This window comes from Letharia lupina, assembly GCF_014066315.1.
Source record: "Letharia lupina isolate WasteWater1 chromosome Unknown contig_21, whole genome shotgun sequence".
In the NCBI taxonomy this organism is placed as follows: Eukaryota; Fungi; Ascomycota; class Lecanoromycetes; order Lecanorales; family Parmeliaceae; genus Letharia; species Letharia lupina.
Window position 1 is genome coordinate 1,314,193 of NW_023502990.1, and position 19,691 is coordinate 1,333,883.

Consider the following 19,691-nt stretch of genomic DNA (forward strand, 5'->3'; position numbering starts at 1 on the left):
ATTAGAAATTAGCCTTCGTTATTAAATCGTTTTTATTATTTAATATCTTTTATTAAAACGCTTTTATTAATATTATTCGAAGATTCTTATATAAGTATTTCTTATTTTTAATATAAGAATTTAAATCTTAAAGATAATATTTAATCGATATTAATAAGATTTTTAAAAATTCTAATAAAGAGTAATAGAGTCTTTATTTTACTTTAATTACTTTATTATTACGTAATAGCGATTTCGAGATTAACGAGAATATATTTAATTCTTTAAATAATATCGAGCTATTTAGTTTTTATACGAAGTTATTACTCTCGCCTTTATCTATTTTTTTTCGAAGTATCTTTAAACTTATTATTATTATTTCTTTTATTTTTATTTTCTTCTAAAATAGAAAATAACTATTAATTATAATTAGAAAGATTTATTAGAGATTCACTTATTAATAATTAGAGAGCTAATACTCTTTTCCTTTTTTCTATAAAATTTTTTAAAATTTAATAAAATTAGCGAGAAGTTAGAAGTTAGAGAAGTTTTATTAAACTATTTATAAACTATTTAGAGAGAAATTTTATACTATTTTAAATTATTATAAGCTGCTTATAGAAAAGTGTTAAAATATAAAATTTCTAATTATATTTAGAATTCCCAGCTATATTCCCAATTACTCTCCGCTATAACCTATATGTATATCAACTATATCACTCTATTTATATGGGGTCAAAGATATCCCCTAGAAGATTTCAGAGATAGAATAAATCATCCTTCCACATCACCGTTATTCACATTCCATCCTTTTTGACAGAGCGAGCAGAAGTGGTGCGACTGTCTTCTGCAATGTTTGTATTCGATCCAGGCAGAGTCGATGAGGTAGGCGTTGATTTGATTGCCGGGCGTTGCCGACTAGACTCGGGCTTGATGGCGGTCTAGTTTGCCTGACTTGACCTATCCTTCTTGAGTCTTGACGAAATGACCTTTGAACTTGTCCTTGCGAGTTAAACCATTGTTATTATTGATTACGATTACCCTATACAGAAATCTGAATACCATGAAAGACTCCTCTAGCTTTCCCCGACAGCTCCGCCTTTTATTTCGGTTGGCATACGTTGACATCCTCATCGCCAAAGACTTCGCGACGGGAGATGCCGGACGCCGGCTTCGCATAGCACGCTACGTCCGGGTTCCCGGTGGGCATATCCTCTCCCACCATCTGGTCGTTGAGCGAAAGGATGCTGTCCTTCGAAACGTGATCGCTGTCCGTCAACTCACTGACCCGGAATTTCGAATCGATGAAACCGAGGCCGTCGATCGCCACGTCGAGGACGTCGTTCATCTTTTGCGAAACACACTGCTCCTCGCCACAGTCACCGCATTTGGCGACGAGGCTTTTGATGCCCCAGTAGAGGCCGGAGAAGTCGCTGCCCACCTTGTCGCCGATCCAATTCGTGTCGACGTAGAAACCCGCGAGGTTGAGGAAGGCGTAGATCCCCGTTTTCAAATCCATGGTGAAGCCAAAGGCGTTCTCGAACGCTTCCTCCTGCTCTGTGGGCTCGCCGTCTTTCTGTTCGCCGCCTTTGGGCTCGGTGCAAGCACTGGTGACGTCTGTTTGATAGAGGTCAGGTTTGCGGAGTGCGATGGCACGGGAATGGTTCAATTCGAGTCTTTCTCAGAGAGGGCAGGGGGGCCGCTTACTTTTATACTCCGACCACTTATTATCAACCCTAACGACGTCAAGCCTAACCCCAAACCCGATCCCGAGGTCACCCTTTGGAAGTCCAATGTTGATGCCAGCTTTGGGCCCGACGGCGATGTTGTAGTGGATTTCGGTGGATTGAATGGACAGGTCTGCTTTCAATATCTCGATGATGGGGTCGAAGTTGGTGGTGTGAATGGGGCCCCCATCTTCGCCCCCCATTACATCAATCTCGAATTCGGACCCGACCGGAATCGTCGCCTCAAACCCCGGCAGAGTCCTACATGATTAGCCGACATGCCACCTTTGTGTCGTGTAGATGGATGGGCTTACAGGTTGACTTGGGTCGAAATGCCAAGATCCATCCAAACATATATGCCGACGTCCATGGGCCAGATGGAGTAGCCCCAGGACTTCGCCATGTCATCAAGCATTCAAAATACGACGGGATGAAAAAACTCACACTGGTCTTGCCAGAGCCCGCCTTCGGATCCCCAACCTCTTTTGGGCCCGTCGCCTTTGCACGAGCAGCTTTATCCTCCGGAGCAGAGGACGGTTCCCACTGTAGGCCTCCTCCGGTGTATGCAGGGGTGCATGACATGGTACCAGGAGGAGCGGTACCGACGAGGGCTACATTGCAGAATAAGTCCGCTCCCACATTCGAGAGAATTTCGATTTGTTTCCGAATCTTGATTTCATCGCTCACGCTGTATTTGACGAAAGCGCGCTTGATGTGGTTCTTAAACATTTCGCGGAAGTCACCTTCATCATCATCATCATCATCATCATCATCATCATCATCATCATCATCATCGCGGCGGCTGTGGTGATGGTCGTCATCATCCTCTTTATCGTCGTTCTCATCGTCGTCGTCAGACCCACTGACCGGATTGAAAATGATATGAAACTCCTGGTCGACCCCACCGGTGGTCCTACATTCCAGGCAGTATAACTCAAATAATTCGGGGACCCCTGTGTTCTCTTTTAATTTGCTATATCCATGTCAATACCTTCCTGAGAAGCCGCTAGAAAGAAGGGTTTCGATTCGCTTACTCTGGTGGCCAATACTTCTTGCGCGGCTCGTTTTCTTCGCTGTCGAAACTGATGTGTTTGTCTGGGCTATCGAAATCAAGATTAAGGTGTTTAATGATGCACCTCTTTAGGTGTTTGAGACACTTGAGAGCATTCCCCACATGCGGCCAACGGTCCTGTTTACTTGTCATACGAGGAGTCAGAACGACATCTCGGGGTGCCCTGCCAACAACTAGTTCAGTAGGCGCAGGAAAGTGCCTGTCTCCGAAACGCAAGGGTTTGCCAATGACCCGGATAATCTGTAAAGCATCGTCGAATGCAATAGACAATGACCTTAGATTGGTCAGCTTTTGACTCTGAGGGAATTATAGACTGCGTTGATGGAGCTTACTTGAACGAAGATCGCTCCTCTTCCGGAGCGTAACAAGAAGGGTCGTGACCGATAAAAACGAGCCTCGTTTCCCCTGCCCATCTCTCGCGAGCGGCAAGATAGAGCGCACGATCCAGAGGGAAAGTCAGTACTGTGGTTTTGTTATCCGGCGTGGGCGTGCAAAGTCTCTCTTGGGGCCGCAGGTAGTCTTCGAATTTCTCGAAATTCACATATTTGCGCTTCGAAGCTTGATGGATTGATTTGATGACGGTCTTCGGATCGTCTAACACAGAACGTGGAATTCGTTAGAAACTTTTCATCTGAGGCTCCAATAGGAGTTTATTCAATCTCACCCCCAACCGTGTAGAAGGACTCCTCGTCCGTGGGGTCGAAGATCGAGCCATTGGTCGGAATCGATCTGGACAGTAACGGTGTCTTCGGTCGAGGTCGAAGAGCAACCTGCCCTCCGTTGATAAGGTTGAGTTGACCAAGAAAGACCAGCAGTAAGGAGAGGAAGTTGGTGAGTTTCATCTTGGAAACCCTCGGTGCGAATTTTCCAGCTGGGGATAAAGGAGAAAGAATCTTTCGGAGCAAGCGGATTCATGCCTTTTGAATGTTCGTTGGTCCGTGATAAGCCAATCTGGAACTTTCATTCTTGGACGCATCGTGAAGAACCCAAGTCAAGACGGCGTGAACTCTTGCCCGTTCCAGCAGCGTTGAGTGAATTATGTGGGGTCCTTGGCACTGTTGAAAAAACGCCGCTATCAAGAAAGATACGGACATATCCAAGATAGAGAGCTTTTCAAAGCGAGATGATCGAGATAATCAAGAACAGCAGTGGGTGGAGTGAGCAGAGACAAGTGCGATGGTGGATTCGAAGACGGTGGGGGCTTGATTTCAGCCACTGATAGATAGTAGTGGGGAAACCGAGATTTGGTTCTAGTCCGATGGTGTTTTTGAGTGGAGAACGAACAGATAACAGGAGAAGTGTGTATCACGATAGAAGGAAAGGGACGCCATCCCTGGTAACATTCACCTTCGTATATCGAACGGGGAGCAAAAAAGCCCGTACACCCTAAATTATTCGACAGGGTCGCAATTTACTTATCAGCCACGACTGTAACGAAAAACCTTTTGCGGTACAAAGAGTAGATAAAGAAATTCTAAAGAGTTCTTGTCCTCAAATTATCAGCCAGAACTCATTCGTTGCGAATTTATCAAGACCTTCGTAGTTCAGGCGTGCGGGCTTTTTCTAAAAATCTCAAGATGTCAGCGTTCAACTTTGCAGTGATTTGCATGCGAGTGCTTTCCGATGAGACGTCCTGGAAATTGACGGTCGAAGGGATGGTGTCCATGATGCACAAGACCGAGGTTTCAATCGCGTGGTGGATGGATGGCGGAAGGAGAGTTTGAGATCCCGGGGGGGATGCTCAAGTTGCCCGGGGACAAGTTCTACGAAATCCGGTATGGGAGGGGGCTCATCGTTTCGAATCCGGAGGATTTGCGGTTTTGAAAAGGGAGTGCGCGGAGACAGACGTTCGAGGGGAGATGGGGGACGAGGAGACGATTTCCTGAAATTCGATGAGGGTTCGGTGGTAGAATCAAGATCAGGATCAGGGGAATAATTCAAGGCTAGCTAGCAATCGTTATTTTACAAGGCACAAAACTCCCTAGCTCTCCATGCTTGCACTAATCGATTCGTCCTTTGTTCCCTTTAGATTCCTTCGCTAAGCCCCACTCCTATATACTTGACTCCCTCCATTCCGAATCTGCACCGTCTCCCTTCTCTGCAGCACCACTAACGCCCTGTTCAAAGCTTGCTCGCTCCATCCCCTGCCCTCCACCAGCTCCCTCCTCAACGTCGCCAGACTCGTGCTCCAACCTACGGGCAATCTCCGCCTCAACTCTTCTTCGACCTTGCCCGCCTCCTCCATCACCTCTCTACTCCCCTGCCCTTCTCCTTGCGTCACTGCGTCCATCGTCGAAGCTAAGAACAGGCGAATGGCTTCATCGACGTGAGATTCAAGGGCGATTGGGGAGAGTGAGAGTTTGGCAAGGGATTCTGTGATACGGATGATGGCTTCGAGTTGGCGGACCGTGATTGGAATACTGGAGCGGGCGTTGGCAGATATCTCGGCGGAATGGACTTGTCGGCGTATGGAGACGAAATGGGAAGAGAGCTTTTCGCCGGCTTCAGGGGAGAGGCGAGGCGCGCAGCGTCTGCATACTGGCTCAGCAGGGGCCAAAGAAGAGGGCGAAATGTGAGATGGAAAAGGGGCCTTACGATTTACAATAGCTGATATACCGCTTCATTTTTTCAACCGATATCTCAGCTTCTGCTTGCTCTTCCATTCCTCGTCCGCCCATCTGGATGCCCATCACATGTCGCGCTATCCGCTCATCTCGTCCCTTCTCATGCTCATCGCGCACGATGAAGATCATGTCGAAGCGAGATAAGATAGTGGTTTGGAAATCGATGTTCTCGCCCGGCGTCTTTAGATCGTCGTATCGCCCAAAAATTGGATTAGCGGCCGCAAGCACCGATGTTCTGGCATTCAGGATGGTCGTGATACCAGCTTTGGCGATAGAGATGGTCTGCTGTTCCATAGCTTCGTGGATGGCTACACGATCTTCATCGCGCATTTTGTCGAACTCGTCAATGCAGACCACACCGCCGTCGGCAAGCACCATAGCTCCTCCTTCAAGGTAGAACTCGCGGGTATTGGTATCCCGTTGCACCGATGCTGTCAGACCAGCTGCTGAGGACCCTTTGCCAGATGTGTAGATGGCGATTGGTGCGACTTTCTCGACAAATTTCAAAAGCTGAGATTTCGCTGTTCCAGGATCACCAAGTAGCAGGACGTTGATATCACCTCTAAGTTTCATACCGTCTGGCAGAATCTTCTTGGATCCACCCAGGAGTAAGCAGGCGATAGCTTTCTTGATATCCTTGTTGCCGTAGATTGAGGGTGCAATACACTCGGCGAATCTTTCGTAGAGGTCAGGTCGTCTACTCATCTCGAGGAACTCTTGCTCTTCCTCTTCAGAGAATATTGCGCTGCCTTTGGTCGTGTGATCGACGTCTGTTGTGATGCCTACCGCTCGTAGATACGGTGTTCGGATGGCTACCGCGGAGTTTCCTGATCCTTTCGATTCCTTGTTTTGGTAGATAGAGAAGACCCCCATGAGGGTACACCTTGAGCCAGGTACCACGCGGTTAGTTAGATATCGATCGGCAGAGATCTTGATGTGTCTTGGAAGTTCTCCCACAGGTACTTGATCTGGCGCTTCTTGTAGCTTCAGTATCTGCTGGTCGATGAATTGACATTTCTCATGTACCACGAAGTAAGGATCTAGAGGGCATTTGTCTGTTGGATCTCCAGGCGCCCTCTTGCTGGAGCATACGCGCGGGAGTGTGATGCCCGATATCCCACCACTTACGGGCAACGTTTCCGAGTGCTGGCAGTTTCGGCATTGTATGTAGAGTGCTGTGGCTTTGGAGGAGAGTGTGGAGGCACCAATGACTATTCCAGGTATGCGGACAAGGTGAGATATGTTGGTCGCGTCCAAATCGCGGATGGAAATCTGGGAAACGGAGGAGTGTAGGAGAAGCTGGTGCTCGGGTATGGAGAGGTCGCTGGCTTTTTGTGAGGGGAAGACGATGCGACGGGTGCATTCCTTGAGAGCGGCTTCGAACTGCAAGCTATTAGCGACTTCCTAGAAACCATTCGCGCAAACGGGCGTACTAATGGTATGATGTCTGCTGGCTGTGTAGTGAGCTTATGCGCCAGCTCTTCGTTATAAGATATGAGGTGGGCTATATCGACGTCGCAGTAATATTGTTTCACTAGAACATTCTCTCGAATCTGATCTCTGAATCTCAACATCAGCAGCTGGCCAGCGAGCCCTACATGTTGGCAAACCTGTAGATGAAGGCATTGTCGAGCCGGAACTCTAGGATGAACTCGCGCAAACGGGCTTGTGTTTGGCTTCTGGAATCTTCACTGGCATCTGGATCTGGAGCAAGGACGCTGAGTGAGTAGACTGATTGTCGGTCCATTCTCGAAGATTATCTGATGTTTAGTAGAAGGCGACGAGCAGGAGAAGACGGATGGGCAAGGAGAATTGGGATGTCGCGCGCTGTGGAGAAACGCGACTTTTCCACGCGTAAAGTGGTTTCTGACCCGAAGTTTCGCCGATTGGCTGTTCTGACTTGCCTTCGAGCCGCAGGTCACGTGCTCAGGTCATCTCTATTGCGGATACGAGAAGCCTGAGCTTACCGGTCCCTTGCGGACGGAGATGGACGCTGCAGGTCACATTAGAACTGACGGTGCAGACTCCACGATGGGCATTGGACTCTGGGCGGGGAATGTATAGATAGGGGGGTTTAGTGGTATTTTTGGCTTGCGCATTTGTTCTCGTGTCTAAACAGGTAGTACACCACGGTATGGCCAATTCGATTATACGGCGATATGACTCAGTCGGTCTGGATGGAGCGCTGCTGGGGCTGACTGTTTCTTGCAAGGGGTCCTACGTTACTGTTGCCTAGACCGCCCTCAAGGCAAGGCACGGGAGTGAAAAGAAGCCGTTCTTTTGGGTAATATAATATCGAGTTCATCAACACGATGGATCGATTCAGTATGTTACCATTCGAGCTACGTATGCGCATATACTCGTGCTATTTCAGGGACCATAACGGCCATTTTTGCACGCTGAAGATAGTTCGAGGAGAGACAGGTCATAGTAAAGCTACGGAAAAGCTTACTCGAACAATCTTACACACTGCATTCAAGCTTAAATAACGCGCACAAGTACGGCAAATATTGCAGAATTGCTACAATAGATTCAGAGCACAGCATCCGCCCTTTCCAAAATGAATGGGGTGGACGAGTCCGAGAGAATAGAGAAGCTCATGCGGTTCCCGGCCGTCATTCGTTATAGTCGTCCTATCGCTGAGCTGAGAAGAGTGAGGGACGGACAGGGTTTCCGTTTGAGGTCCAGCCAACAGATTCGTGTTGGCGTTTTCTCGACCTAGCACACATCAATCAGCGCATACTCGTGGACCTTCTCTTGACCTCCTCATTCGATCTTTGCGGCGACATGGAAGTGCTCAATGAGCTTTTTCCCAAGATGGGCTTAGAGTGTCGTGGATCGATCGTTTTCATCCATCTCGCGTGTTGTGACGGGGACCCAAATTCCTTTGAGGTCGAGCACCTCAAGTCTGCCGAACCTCAAGACCGTCTATGTTCCGGAGTGGTTCACCTATGGTCTGGGCTGGTTCAAAGAGAGAGGGGGGGTGAGTTGGAGTATAGCGATCCAACGACAATGAGCTATCGGGTTGCATCCGCTCCATACGTCCACCGTATAATGGAGCATCCCGGTATCCGAATTGTGCTGTATCGTGATCAGGATCCGGAGTCGGTCGAGCAGACTGTTCGACCTGGGAATTGGCGGGAAGTAGGCCGCGATACTATAGAGGCGGAAGAGCATCGAGATAGGATGTGAGTTTCTGCGAGCCGCTGGGGCATTGCGATCGCTTGCCGCTGACACTATCTGTGTTTAGAAAAAACTTCCTCAGGATCTCGCGTATAGGTCCGCATCTGTACGTTTTCGAGCCAATTGCCGAGTCCACTGCGGCTGTGCCAGTGGCCGGTCCCAGTGCTAAGATGCAAATACGAGTTTGACATCGGAATAGAGATATTACGGAGAGGTGTACTTAAGTCATGCGTTTGCTGGCGCTATATCACCATATCAATCGTGGATTGCTGGGGTCAGATGAACTATCAGTAGGGAACAGCCCGGGGAACAGCAGGGATTTTAGAGTATTCTGGTTTAAGCTTCAATGGACTTGAATCAAAAAGGATGAAGGGTGCAAGTGTATTCGGTTGACACAAACACTTCGGAGAGCGAGGCCATCGGCTATTTTGCGAATGCAGAGCGCGATTCTCGTCTTGAACGCTTCTATCTAGTACCTATTGTTATTCTTCAGGATAGCAGCGAGTCTCACGTTACCCCTTCCCTGCTCCACTGGCTGGTTATCGTCACCTTCGTCATGCCTGACCCCAGCAAGTTCCCTAACTACTGAAGACCGGTAATTGTCACTCCGAAGTCGCATTTGCAGGCGCCTCTCCAGTCCATGGCGGAACGTAGTCAGCCCTAGTCCCATTGAACGGATCCAACACCCAACGCGACCCCTTCAGCTGACGAGCTGGGGTATGTAAGGTTCTTCAGAGGAGTTTAGGCCACCGCAGCAGACATTGAATTTCTTCTGAAAGACGAGAAGTAATCCTTGCACTGAAGGTTTCATGATACGTCGTCTCGTTGTCAACTTACAAAGATTGATGAGGATGAAATTCTGCGATTTCGGCGTGTCCCTAGAGTAGTGCATTTTTTTCATCGCCTCCAAGTGGAGATCTCGGAGAGATCTCTAGCTCAGCCCTACGAGAATGGAACTAACATGGCAGGGACGGGATAGAGGACCTTGTATCCTTCCCTCTTCCTCGCTTGTGACTACATGTCTCACGTGAGACCTACTCTCTACGCTCGTTCTGTAATCCTTGCGAGCGCTGTGTTGTATGGTCCTGCGTGCTCTCGTAGCGCAACTCTCACTGCGAGAACGCTCACTCTACGACTCCGCTTTGGGACATCCCCCATACGTTCTTTTGCCAGGATGCCTCCCATAGAGCGCGTCACAGACAAGCTGGAGGCTCCAGCGCTTGATGATCGATCCTACAGAGTCATCAGACTTCCAAACAAGCTCGAAGCTCTTCTCGTCCATGATCCAGACACAGACAAAGCTGGCGCGGCTGTCAATGTGAACGTTGGAAGCTTTAGCGATGCAGATGATATGCCAGGTATGGCCCACGCTGTGGAGCATCTCCTCTTCATGGGCACGCAAAAGGTAAATCTACTGCTTATATTCTAGCAATTGCTAATCGTCATCAGTACCCCAAAGAGAACGACTACAATGAGTACCTCTCAGCCCATTCTGGATACTCCAATGCCTATACTGCAGCTACGGAAACAAACTACTACTTTGAAGTAGCCGCTTCTACAGAAGTTGATTCGGGGAATGCCACAAACGGCTCCCCATCGCCGCCACTCTATGGAGCCCTTGATCGATTCGCCCAATTCTTCATATCACCCCTCTTCCTCTCCTCTACTCTCGACCGCGAACTTAAAGCAGTCGATTCAGAGAACAAGAAAAATCTACAAAGCGACAATTGGCGACTATCGCAGCTCAGCAAGTCCCTGTCAAGCAAGAAGCATCCATATCACCATTTTTCTACAGGCAATCTAGCCACGCTCAGAGATGAGCCAAGGAAGAGAGGCGTAGATGTGCGGAAAGAGTTCATACGGTTCCATGACAAGCACTACTCGGCGAATCGGATGAAGCTGGTGGTGCTAGGGAAGGAGTCCTTGGATGAATTGGAGACGTGGGTTGGCGAATTATTCGCTGGCGTTCACAACAAGGATCTGCCACAAAAGCGATGGGATGGACTGCAACCGTTAACAAAAAATGAGTTGATGACACAAATCTTTGCGAAGCCCGTCATGGACCAGCGAACACTGGACATTTGCTTTCCATACCAAGACGAGGAGAACTTGTACGAATCACAGCCAAGCCGCTACATTAGTCACCTAATTGGACACGAAGGTCCGGGCAGTATTCTTGCATACACCAAGGCCAAGGGATGGGCCAATGGCCTTTCCGCAGGGCCCACGTCTGTGTGTCCTGGGTCAGCGCTTTTCCAAGTCTCGATCAAGCTGACTGAGGAGGGTCTGAAGGTCTATCGGGAAATTGTGGAAGTTGTGTTTCAGTACATATCTCTGATCAAGGAGAGTCCGCCTCAGAAATGGATTATCGACGAGGTCAAGGGCATGTCAGAGGTTGACTTCAAATTTCAGGAGAAGAGCTCTGCGAGCAATTTCGTCAGGACAATGTGCAGCACAATGCAAAAGCCTCTGCCTCGAGAGTGGCTTCTCAGTGCCACAGATCTGATACGGAAGTTCGACGGAGACGCCATAAGCACAGCCCTGGGATATCTCAAAGCAGACAACTACAGACTCACCATCGTCAGCCAACAGTATCCCGGTGATTGGCCCATGAAGGAGAAGTGGTACGGAACAGAGTACAAAGTCGAAAACATCAGTCCCGACTTTGCCGCTGCGGTCACAAAAGCTGAAGAGGTCACATCAAAAGACCGAATACCAGAGCTCCATCTCCCACACCGGAACGAGTTCATACCATCAAAGCTGACAGTCGAGAAAAAGGAGATCGCAGAGATCTTGAAGGCTCCAAAACTCATTCGCAACGATGAGCTTGTTCGCACCTGGTGGAAAAAGGATGATAAATTCTGGGTGCCCAGAGCAAACGTTTTTGTTACTCTGCGAAATCCATTGGCTGCAGCACTCCCATCAAATTCTGTCAAGACGAGGATGTTCTGCCAGCTTGTCAAAGATGCCCTTGGTGAATATTCATACGACGCGGAGATAGCCGGTCTCGAATATGAACTCGGGGACTATTACGTTGGTATTGGAATCGACGTGAGTGGGTACAACGACAAGATATCCGTGCTGTTGGAGAAGGTTCTTGTGACTATGCGTGACCTAGAAGTGAAGCCGGATAGGTTCAAGATCGTGAAAGAGCGAGTACTAAGGGGCTATCGCAACTGGGATTTCCAGCAGCCCTATCACCAAGTCGGCGAGTTCACTACATGGCTCGGTTCCGACAAAGCATGGATCAACGAACAATACCTAGCTGAGATTGCGCACCTCACCCCTGAGGACATCTCAAGTTTCTATCCTCAACTGCTTCGCCAGGTGCATCTTGAAATACTCTGTCATGGAAACATCTACAAAGAAGACGCTCTTCGAATAACCGACCTTGTCGAATCTACCCTTAAACCGCGCGCGTTACCCGTGACGCAATGGCAAATGGCCAGGAATTTGATACTCTCACCAGGTAGTGACTATACGTTCGAGCGGAAGCTAGGCGATCCCGCAAACGTCAACCATTGTATTGAATATTATATCTTTGTTGGAGACGTTGTTGACAGGATCTTGAGGGCGAAGCTTCTACTTTTAGGGCAGATGACGGAAGAGGCAGGCTTTGATCAATTACGAACGAAGGAACAGCTTGGCTACATTGTTTTTACGGGCGTAAAGATGCAAGCGACGACGATGGGCTACAGAGTGATCATCCAGTCCGAGAAACCAACAGAATACCTCGAGGAGCGGATCAATGCATTCTTGGCACATTTTGGGAAGTCGCTGCAAGCCATGTCGACAGAAGACTTTGAGAGCCATAAAAGCAGTCTTATCGCGAAGCGGCTGGAGAAGATCAAGAACCTTGACCAGGAGAGTTCTCGGTTTTGGAGCCACATCAGCAACGAATATCTCGATTTCTTATCACGGGAACACGACGTCTCGCACCTGAAGCCATTGACCAAGTCGGACCTCATTGACTTCTTCAACCATTACATCAACCCTACATCCCCATCTCGTGCCAAACTTTCGGTACACATGATTGCGCAATCATCGCCTAAAGAAGTAGCAGGCCACGTCTCCCCGGCTGAACAAAAGGAGAAGGTTGTGACTACGCTTGGAAAATACTTGACCGCCATGGGGATCGATGCCGACCAAGAAAAGCTCACTAAACGTTTTGATGGCGTGGATGTTACAGGTGGAGACCAAGCCGGCATTATTGATGCTGTTGCCAAATATCTCGATGAAGACGTGGAGATGGGTGAGGAGGAGGCAAACGGTGTCTTGGCGCAAGGGCAGCAACTACTGGGAACCGTCTTACCCAGTTTGGGTATTGAAGTCAAACAGTCCGTCGACGGGGTGGACGGCATGGAGGATTTGCCCGAGGCACCACCTGTTAAGAAGAGTACGCTCATCGAGAACGTACGCGAATTCAAAGCTGGGTTGCAGCTGACAGCAGGACGCAAACCCGTAACCGATCTGAGCGAGTTCTTGGATACCGAGTCCAAACTGTAGCGGCCAAAATCCCTGCAAAGTTGAGGGCGACATGCACTAGACCCAGAAGTTCTATCGTTGGGAATGAACATTGCTGGCATGCCACCTTGCGGAAAGAGTCTTCGTCAAGATTTAGAGCATCAGGTATAGACACCTCTCGAATCCTGTGATATCAGTCCTATAAAAGTCGCATACCTAGAACTCTGGGACGCTCGGGCGACAAGGTTTTCTAGATTTTGGTTGTAGCGCAGGAAGTTTTGCGGCTTTTGCGCCAATGAGGTTTAGATTCGGTCAATAAGACGCTAAGCAAGACTTGGCTAGCCTAGAATCTCTTCTCCTCTGGTCCTTCCTTGATTTAATGGATCACTCGTAGAACTTGTGACTATGCCAGCTGTATATGATCGCTGACATACGGAGAGGTTATGTAGGTGCAGGAACTATACAAGGTTCTCCATCTTCGATTTTTCTAGCAAGAGATTATCGCATACGTCAGAGGTGGGGAAGCTGCTGGGCTGGGTAAAGTGTGAATAGGCTAAGTGAAGTATCTCATCTTCAATTTTCGATTCCCAGCAATACGCGATGATATCTAAACCATTTCACCTTCGACTCCTTCTTCTCTCTCATCCCTCCACAACCCGTCCAACATGTCCAACCCCAACCCCACCCTCTTCTTCGCCGGCCTCGGCGCCATGGGCTACGGCATGGCCACTCACCTCCTGCGCTCCGGCTTCCCAGTCATCGGCTACGACGTCTACCAACCCTCCATGCTCAGGCTCGTCGCCGAAGGCGGCGCCTCGGCTAACACGCCACGCGAAGCGGCCCGAGATGTCGACTTCATGCTCGTCATGGTCGCGAACCACCTCCAAGCCAGCCCTCTCCTTTTCGACCCCGTCGCCGGCGCCGTGGCCGCTCTGAAGGAGAACGCGACCATCATCGTCTGCTCGACCGTCGCGCCCGCGTATATCAATGAGCTCGAACGGCGTTTGAACGAGCTGCGTCGGTCGGACATCCGCCTCATCGACGCCCCCGTCTCCGGCGGCGCCGCCCGCGCCGCTACCGGCTCCCTGTCCGTCTTCTCCTCCGGCGCCCACGACGCCCTTTTCGCGCCCCACGTCCAGTCCATCCTCGCTTGCTTGAGCGACGGTAGGAAACTCTACCACGTCCCCGGCGGGCTCGGCGGCGGCAGCAAGGCGAAACTGATCCATCAGATCTTCGCGGGAGTGAACATCGCCATGGCGAGCGAGGCGATGGGTCTGGCCGCCGCGGCGGGGCTGGACACGAAGAGGGTCTTTGAGGAGCTGCGTCAGGGCGAGGGCGCCAGTTGGATGTTCGGCAACCGGGTGCCGTTTATGCTGGAGCCGGGTCTCGGGCGGTACAGCGCCGTCACGATCATCGCGAAGGATGTGGGCATCGTTGCGGGTACGGCGAGGGCGGAGACGTTCCCGCTGCCGATGGTGGCGGTGGCGGAGCAGTTGTTTTTGAGCGCCATCGGTGCGGGGTGGGGCGCCGAGGACGATTGCGTCGTTGTGAGGTTGTACTTGCCCGGGAGGCCGCGTCTGGTGACGGAACGGGCTGGTAAGGCGTCTGAGGGCTCCTTGGACCCAACGTCGACGATCAATGTGGATGATATCACGGATTTAATGGTCGGGGTGCATCTCGCCGCTATGAGCGAGGCGATGGCTTTCTGTGAAACGTTGGGCGTTGATTCGGCGTTGATGTACGATATCGTGAGTAATGCCGCGGGCGCGAGTAATGTTTTCGGGAAATATTTCGGGCGGATGAGGGAGAGGGGGTGGGGGTTGAAGGGGTTGGAGGGTGTGAGGGAGAGGCTTGTGAGTGCTACGTTCTTCCGCTACTGCTGGAATGTTTTCTTGAGAGAGGAAGCGCTGACGACGATGATGCGTACAGACGAACGCGGTAGCCAAAGCCGGCGAGCTGAGATACCCGCTCTATCTCTCCTCCGCCGCCTTGCAGGAGTTTAATCGACAGTTGCGGTGATGGGTTGCGCGCCAGATGGCAACCGTGGATTTTTATCTATTACATATTTTCCTAATCAGCCCCAGGGGAAGTCTATCCCATGCAATCATTCCGTCCTCACTCACTGCAACCTTCCGCTACCGATGCTAAACCCTCGACTCGCACCATCTCACCTTCTACCTGTCCATTCCCCATCCCATCAACCCACACTTCATAAATCCATAGATGCATCTATGTTCCAGAAACTCCCTACGTTATCAACGCCCGTCCCGTTCCGTTCCGTGTCGGTGCGGGCAAGCAGCGTAATGACAGTGTCCATCTGTCGCTCTGTAGACCGACTGACCAAGAACTGGGCAACGGCTCTTTTCTTGATGTCGGCGGTAACGTGTAGAGGTTGATGCTGGCTCTGTTGATGATGTTGAGATGGACGGAGATGGGGGGGTGTGGCTTGTAGCCCGTCTTCTTTGCCTCTGTCCTTCTTTCGTTTTGCTTCCTTCAATCTTTCAATCTTTCCTCCTTTGCTTCTTCCGCTGCTTGAGCGTGCATAACATAATTCATCTCGACTTGAAAGTCATGCCGCCCGTGAAAGACGCGCACATGATTGATCCGCGCCCGACTATCCCGCGTCAATCGGGCGAATATGCAGGGCTTTTCCTTTGGTCTCTCTGTCGAGAAGGACGTATGAAAAGTCTTGGAGTCATGGTAGCAGGCGAGGTCCACTTGTCCACTGTCCACGAACAACAACAGTAAAAAGACTAGCTCTGGCGATAGGGGTACTGGTACGTGGCTTTGTTCGACTCGGTTTCCGGGTGGATTTTCGCGCCGATTCGCGAGTGCGCGCGTGCGGTTCATGATGATTGACTCGAGCGGAAGGTTCTGGTATGTGCTGGTTTTCGGATGCTGTGACGGTCGCGGACTAAGAGGGTTGAGGGGGTGCACATGTTTGCTTTTTCTAAAAGACGAGGAAACGACTCTTGCGATATACGAAGTATGGATGCGGTCGGATCGGTGTCAGGGTCGTCTACGAGATCATTTCGTCTCTCGAGAGGATAGCTTGTGAGCCGGCAGAACGATCCCTCTGATGGCCGTATCCGACGCTGTATTTATAGGACATTCTGAAGACCGGCGGATCGATGGTGGTGATACGGCGTCTGGAAAAGGACTTTCAGCACTTGGTCTCGGCGAGAAGATAGATGTCAAGGATTTGGGGCGTCCGCGGATTGTGTGCAGCGACAGTGCAGTCTCTTGCCTGTTAGTGGTTGGCCAATCAAAGAGATGTATGTATCGTAAGACGAAGCGCAAGGATGAGAATGAGAATGTCTGACTTTTCAGATGCCGGGCCAAATGGTTGCTGTCGATGAGAGTATCAATATCGCAGCCAAGTTCTCCGACGGAAACTTCACATGCACAGATGGTGGCTTGTAAGAGAAGCGATGACAGAGCGAGATATCAAGAGAAGAAGTCTGTTTTGCAAAGGCGTTTGTCTCCCTCTAGCGCCAATCTTCCTCACCTGCGTCGAGAGAAGTAGCAGGTCTTATCTCAGGCGCAGCGAGTCCTGTCTCCTCCATTCTGAAAAAGCCGTAGTATCCCCCCAACCTCACAACCTCGCCTTCTCCCCCGCCCTCTCCTCCTCCCACCGCCTCCTCGCCCTCCACCCCTGATACACCTCCCACGCACTCACCCCGGCCACCCCGTACGGACTCCCCATCAACCACCACCCCCACGCCCTCCCGCCCCCCTCCCCCCTCACCTCCCCCATCACCCGCCCCACCTCCCGCTCCAGTTCCCCCCCGTCCCCATCATTCAGCACCACCTTCCCCCTCCGCGGCCCCCGGGCCCGCGTCCGCCCCACCTTCTCCCCAACCCCCATCTGGCTCCCGACCCGATCCTCCGCCTCGGTCGCGCTGAGCCCGGCGTCCCGCGCCCGCAGCCGCCGCATCTGCACCGCCGGCGAGGACACGGCCACCATGATCACGACCGACGCCCACACGTCCAGCCCGGACTCGTACAGCAGCGGCACGTCCACCACCACGGCCCAGCGTCCCCGGACGAAATGCCCCAGCACCTCCCGCGCCATCGCCAGCCGCACCAGCGGGTGCACGATGGCGTTGAGCGCGGCGCGGTCGCGGCGCTGGGCGTCGCCGTCGCCGAAGACGCGCCGGCCGAGCGCGGCCCGGTCGATGGGCCGGGTGGCGTTGGCGCCGACGCCGAGGGGGGCGCTGGGGTCGAGGGGCTGCAGCAGGTCCGGGGTCGTGGGGCCGAAGTGCGAGAGGATGAGGGTGTAGCCCCGGGTGCCGGGGAGGATGGCGCGGTGGGCGAGGGCGTCGGCGTCGATGGTGGGGAGGTGGTGGGGGGGGGAGCGGAGGAGGGTGGAGACGGTGGATTTGCCGGTGGCGAGGGAGCCGGTCAGGCCGATGAGGATCATGGTTGTGGGGAGGTGGTGTTGAGAAGGGGTGCAGGTGTAGGTGTAGGGTGTGGGATTTGGGGGGTGTAGGTTTAGTGGGGGTAGAGTTATGGTGGGAGGTTGGAGGAAAGTGTGGGGATGTGGGGGGATGGCTGCTGACTGGATTGACCAACTGGATGTTGATGATCTATGGCTGGAATATTTAAAGCATCTGCCTTTTCATTTTGACTTGTTTCTACATACAAGCATGCGAGAGTAGGACTCGCTCTTTGGAAATGAATCGCTTCTATGGGAATCTTTGAGGCTGAAATATCGAATCCACGCCAAACGCTCACACGCTCACGAATTGACCAGGCTTCTCCAGCCAGCCGTGACTTTTCCATAGACTCCCGTGTGCATGAATTGAATGACCAAGACGAATTGCTCGTGCTTTTGCGTAAAACCTCGTGCTCTCGAACTGGCCAGGCCTAGGTGGACTGCTCTTGCTCTTCCGTCCGATTGTAGACTGTCAGACTCACTGCTCGTGCGCAGGAGCCGTAGGAGCGCCATCCTGACCATCTCCCCCTCCATTGACTCCATTCTCCTCTTTGATATCCCCGTTCATCGTCTCCTCAAAGTCTTGCTCGTTCGCCAAAACCTTGACACTCTGAGGTCCCGGATCACCACCTGGAGTCTGCGCAACCACATTTCCATTCTCATCTACGAATTCGAAGTTGTATTGCGACAGTAGATGCGGAATAGCTGAGAGTTGAGGACCGTAGCGGGCGGTGTTGTCGTAGAGTTCGAAGAGAGGGACGGCGAGGAGCTTCATGTTTTTGGGGACGCTGAGGACTTCTGCATTGCACGTCACGATTAGTTGTCACTTCCACTTGCAAAGGGAGCAGAGAAAGACGTACTGCTCTTCGGCAACTGAATAAAATACAGCTTCTTGCACTCCTTCGGCCTCGTCACATGCGCCGGCAAGAACGGGTACATGAACGTCTCGAAATTCGGCCTCCACCACTGCGCAAGCGTGTCCGCAATCTGCCACTCATCATTGACCCCCTCGCCTGAAAACTGGGTCCCAGACGGTGCCAAGCGCTCGTTGAGACGCGATTTGAAGCCTTCGATTTCGTCTTCATCGGCGTGGAGGTAGTCGCCTGGTCTGCCGATAACTCACGTGTCAACGCATGCTACAAATTCGAAAGGGTCAGGCTGGGATCAAGGGTGGCTTACAATTTGAAAAACGCGTTCGCAATCTGCAGCATCAGAATGTGTGGATGGTTGTGTTCGTGGCAGACTAGGACGCCCTCGCAGGTTCGGCGCATGCCATGTCTGTCGTAGTGCTCCTCCAATCGCTTCAGACGCGCTAGGACCGAAGGATCTTCTTCCGGCTGGTGTTCTTTGGTGCCGAAGGTGTAGTTGCTGAGAGGGAAGAGGCGGATGGTGCGAGGTTGATTTGCGTTGAACGCTTTGGGAAGGACGGGCCTGTTCGTGTCATAGGGCCGTCAGAGAAGCTCGCCGAAGGGTGCAGAGGCAGCTTTGACTTACGGGTATGATGTCTGCAGCGAGGTCCCTGTCACTGTAGACATTGCGCTCTGTGTAGCTGATGGATCCCGGTGAACAAGAATGGAAGATCGCTGTGCCTTGTATGCGGCTACGTTGAAATCTTCGTAGAGTGAGTGGCGCTGGCAATCCCAGTCGCAGCTATCGGGTCCAAAGCAAAGGATGTTCCATGGGTACTGGTCCTCGTCGAGGCAATTTGCTGGGAGTAGTTTGGGAATTGGGAGGAGGGTTGCTTGGTTCTGAGTGTGATTGAGTGGTCTGCCAAGAGGACGATCCGGGTTAACCTCGCTAAAATAGGGCTTGATGAAACCTAGATGTCCAAACTCTTCCTCTTCAGGATAGCCTCTGGCTTCAAAGGTGAAATAGTACTTGTTGTTCATGATGCTGTAGTAAGCATATTTACATGCTTGAGTGTATGCATGCATGCTGTTTGTCCGGTTGTCTGCCATTGTGTCTGAAGGAGTGCATGGTAAGACGATGCAAATTCTACGACGCTTTGTGTGAGAATGAAAACATCAACGCCGAGCTGCAGACCCCAGAGTCTTGCAGTTCGATGAATCAGTACTTGTGTAGAGCGAGCTACCGACATGCTCATCGATCTTTGCGGAACAGGTTTGTGGAAAAGGTGATTTCGTTCATGCTATCGACTTCTGGCCCGAATGAAGACTGGCGACCTTCTCCCCCCTTTCCCTGCC

The 19,691-nt window shown here is 51.3% G+C and overlaps 7 protein-coding genes across 7 annotated transcripts; 3 read left to right on the top strand and 4 right to left on the bottom strand.

Moving 5' to 3' along the window:
- Positions 1-1,081: 1,081 nt before the first annotated feature.
- Positions 1,082-3,620, bottom strand: HO133_005588 (uncharacterized protein; the record flags this gene model as incomplete). Its single annotated transcript, XM_037296497.1, has 8 exons — positions 1,082-1,596; positions 1,687-1,967; positions 2,021-2,100; positions 2,151-2,619; positions 2,741-2,806; positions 2,864-3,052; positions 3,111-3,372; positions 3,443-3,620. 8 exons carry the CDS (start codon positions 3,618-3,620, stop codon positions 1,082-1,084), a joined length of 2,040 nt encoding a protein of 679 aa, XP_037148479.1.
- A 1,196-nt stretch (positions 3,621-4,816) lies between these two features.
- Positions 4,817-7,149, bottom strand: HO133_005589 (uncharacterized protein; the record flags this gene model as incomplete). The annotated part of the gene is made up of 4 exons (XM_037296498.1): positions 4,817-5,309; positions 5,374-6,785; positions 6,836-6,962; positions 7,013-7,149. The coding sequence occupies 4 exons, from the start codon at positions 7,147-7,149 to the stop codon at positions 4,817-4,819; spliced, it is 2,169 nt and encodes a 722-aa protein (XP_037148480.1).
- A 1,040-nt stretch (positions 7,150-8,189) lies between these two features.
- On the top strand, positions 8,190-8,773 carry HO133_005590 (uncharacterized protein; the record flags this gene model as incomplete). Its single annotated transcript, XM_037296499.1, has 2 exons — positions 8,190-8,590; positions 8,668-8,773. The coding sequence occupies 2 exons, from the start codon at positions 8,190-8,192 to the stop codon at positions 8,771-8,773; spliced, it is 507 nt and encodes a 168-aa protein (XP_037148481.1).
- Positions 8,774-9,759: 986 nt separating this feature from the next.
- Positions 9,760-13,091, top strand: HO133_005591 (uncharacterized protein; the record flags this gene model as incomplete). The annotated part of the gene is made up of 2 exons (XM_037296500.1): positions 9,760-9,990; positions 10,035-13,091. 2 exons carry the CDS (start codon positions 9,760-9,762, stop codon positions 13,089-13,091), a joined length of 3,288 nt encoding a protein of 1,095 aa, XP_037148482.1.
- Positions 13,092-13,714: 623 nt separating this feature from the next.
- Positions 13,715-15,068, top strand: HO133_005592 (uncharacterized protein; the record flags this gene model as incomplete). The annotated part of the gene is made up of 2 exons (XM_037296501.1): positions 13,715-14,902; positions 14,979-15,068. The coding sequence occupies 2 exons, from the start codon at positions 13,715-13,717 to the stop codon at positions 15,066-15,068; spliced, it is 1,278 nt and encodes a 425-aa protein (XP_037148483.1).
- A 1,576-nt stretch (positions 15,069-16,644) lies between these two features.
- HO133_005593 (uncharacterized protein) lies at positions 16,645-17,472 on the bottom strand (the record flags this gene model as incomplete). The annotated part of the gene is made up of 1 exon (XM_037296502.1): positions 16,645-17,472. One exon carries the CDS (start codon positions 17,470-17,472, stop codon positions 16,645-16,647), a length of 828 nt encoding a protein of 275 aa, XP_037148484.1.
- A 493-nt stretch (positions 17,473-17,965) lies between these two features.
- On the bottom strand, positions 17,966-19,376 carry HO133_005594 (uncharacterized protein; the record flags this gene model as incomplete). Its single annotated transcript, XM_037296503.1, has 4 exons — positions 17,966-18,285; positions 18,348-18,595; positions 18,667-18,918; positions 18,982-19,376. 4 exons carry the CDS (start codon positions 19,374-19,376, stop codon positions 17,966-17,968), a joined length of 1,215 nt encoding a protein of 404 aa, XP_037148485.1.
- Between the last annotated feature and the right edge of the window lie 315 nt (positions 19,377-19,691).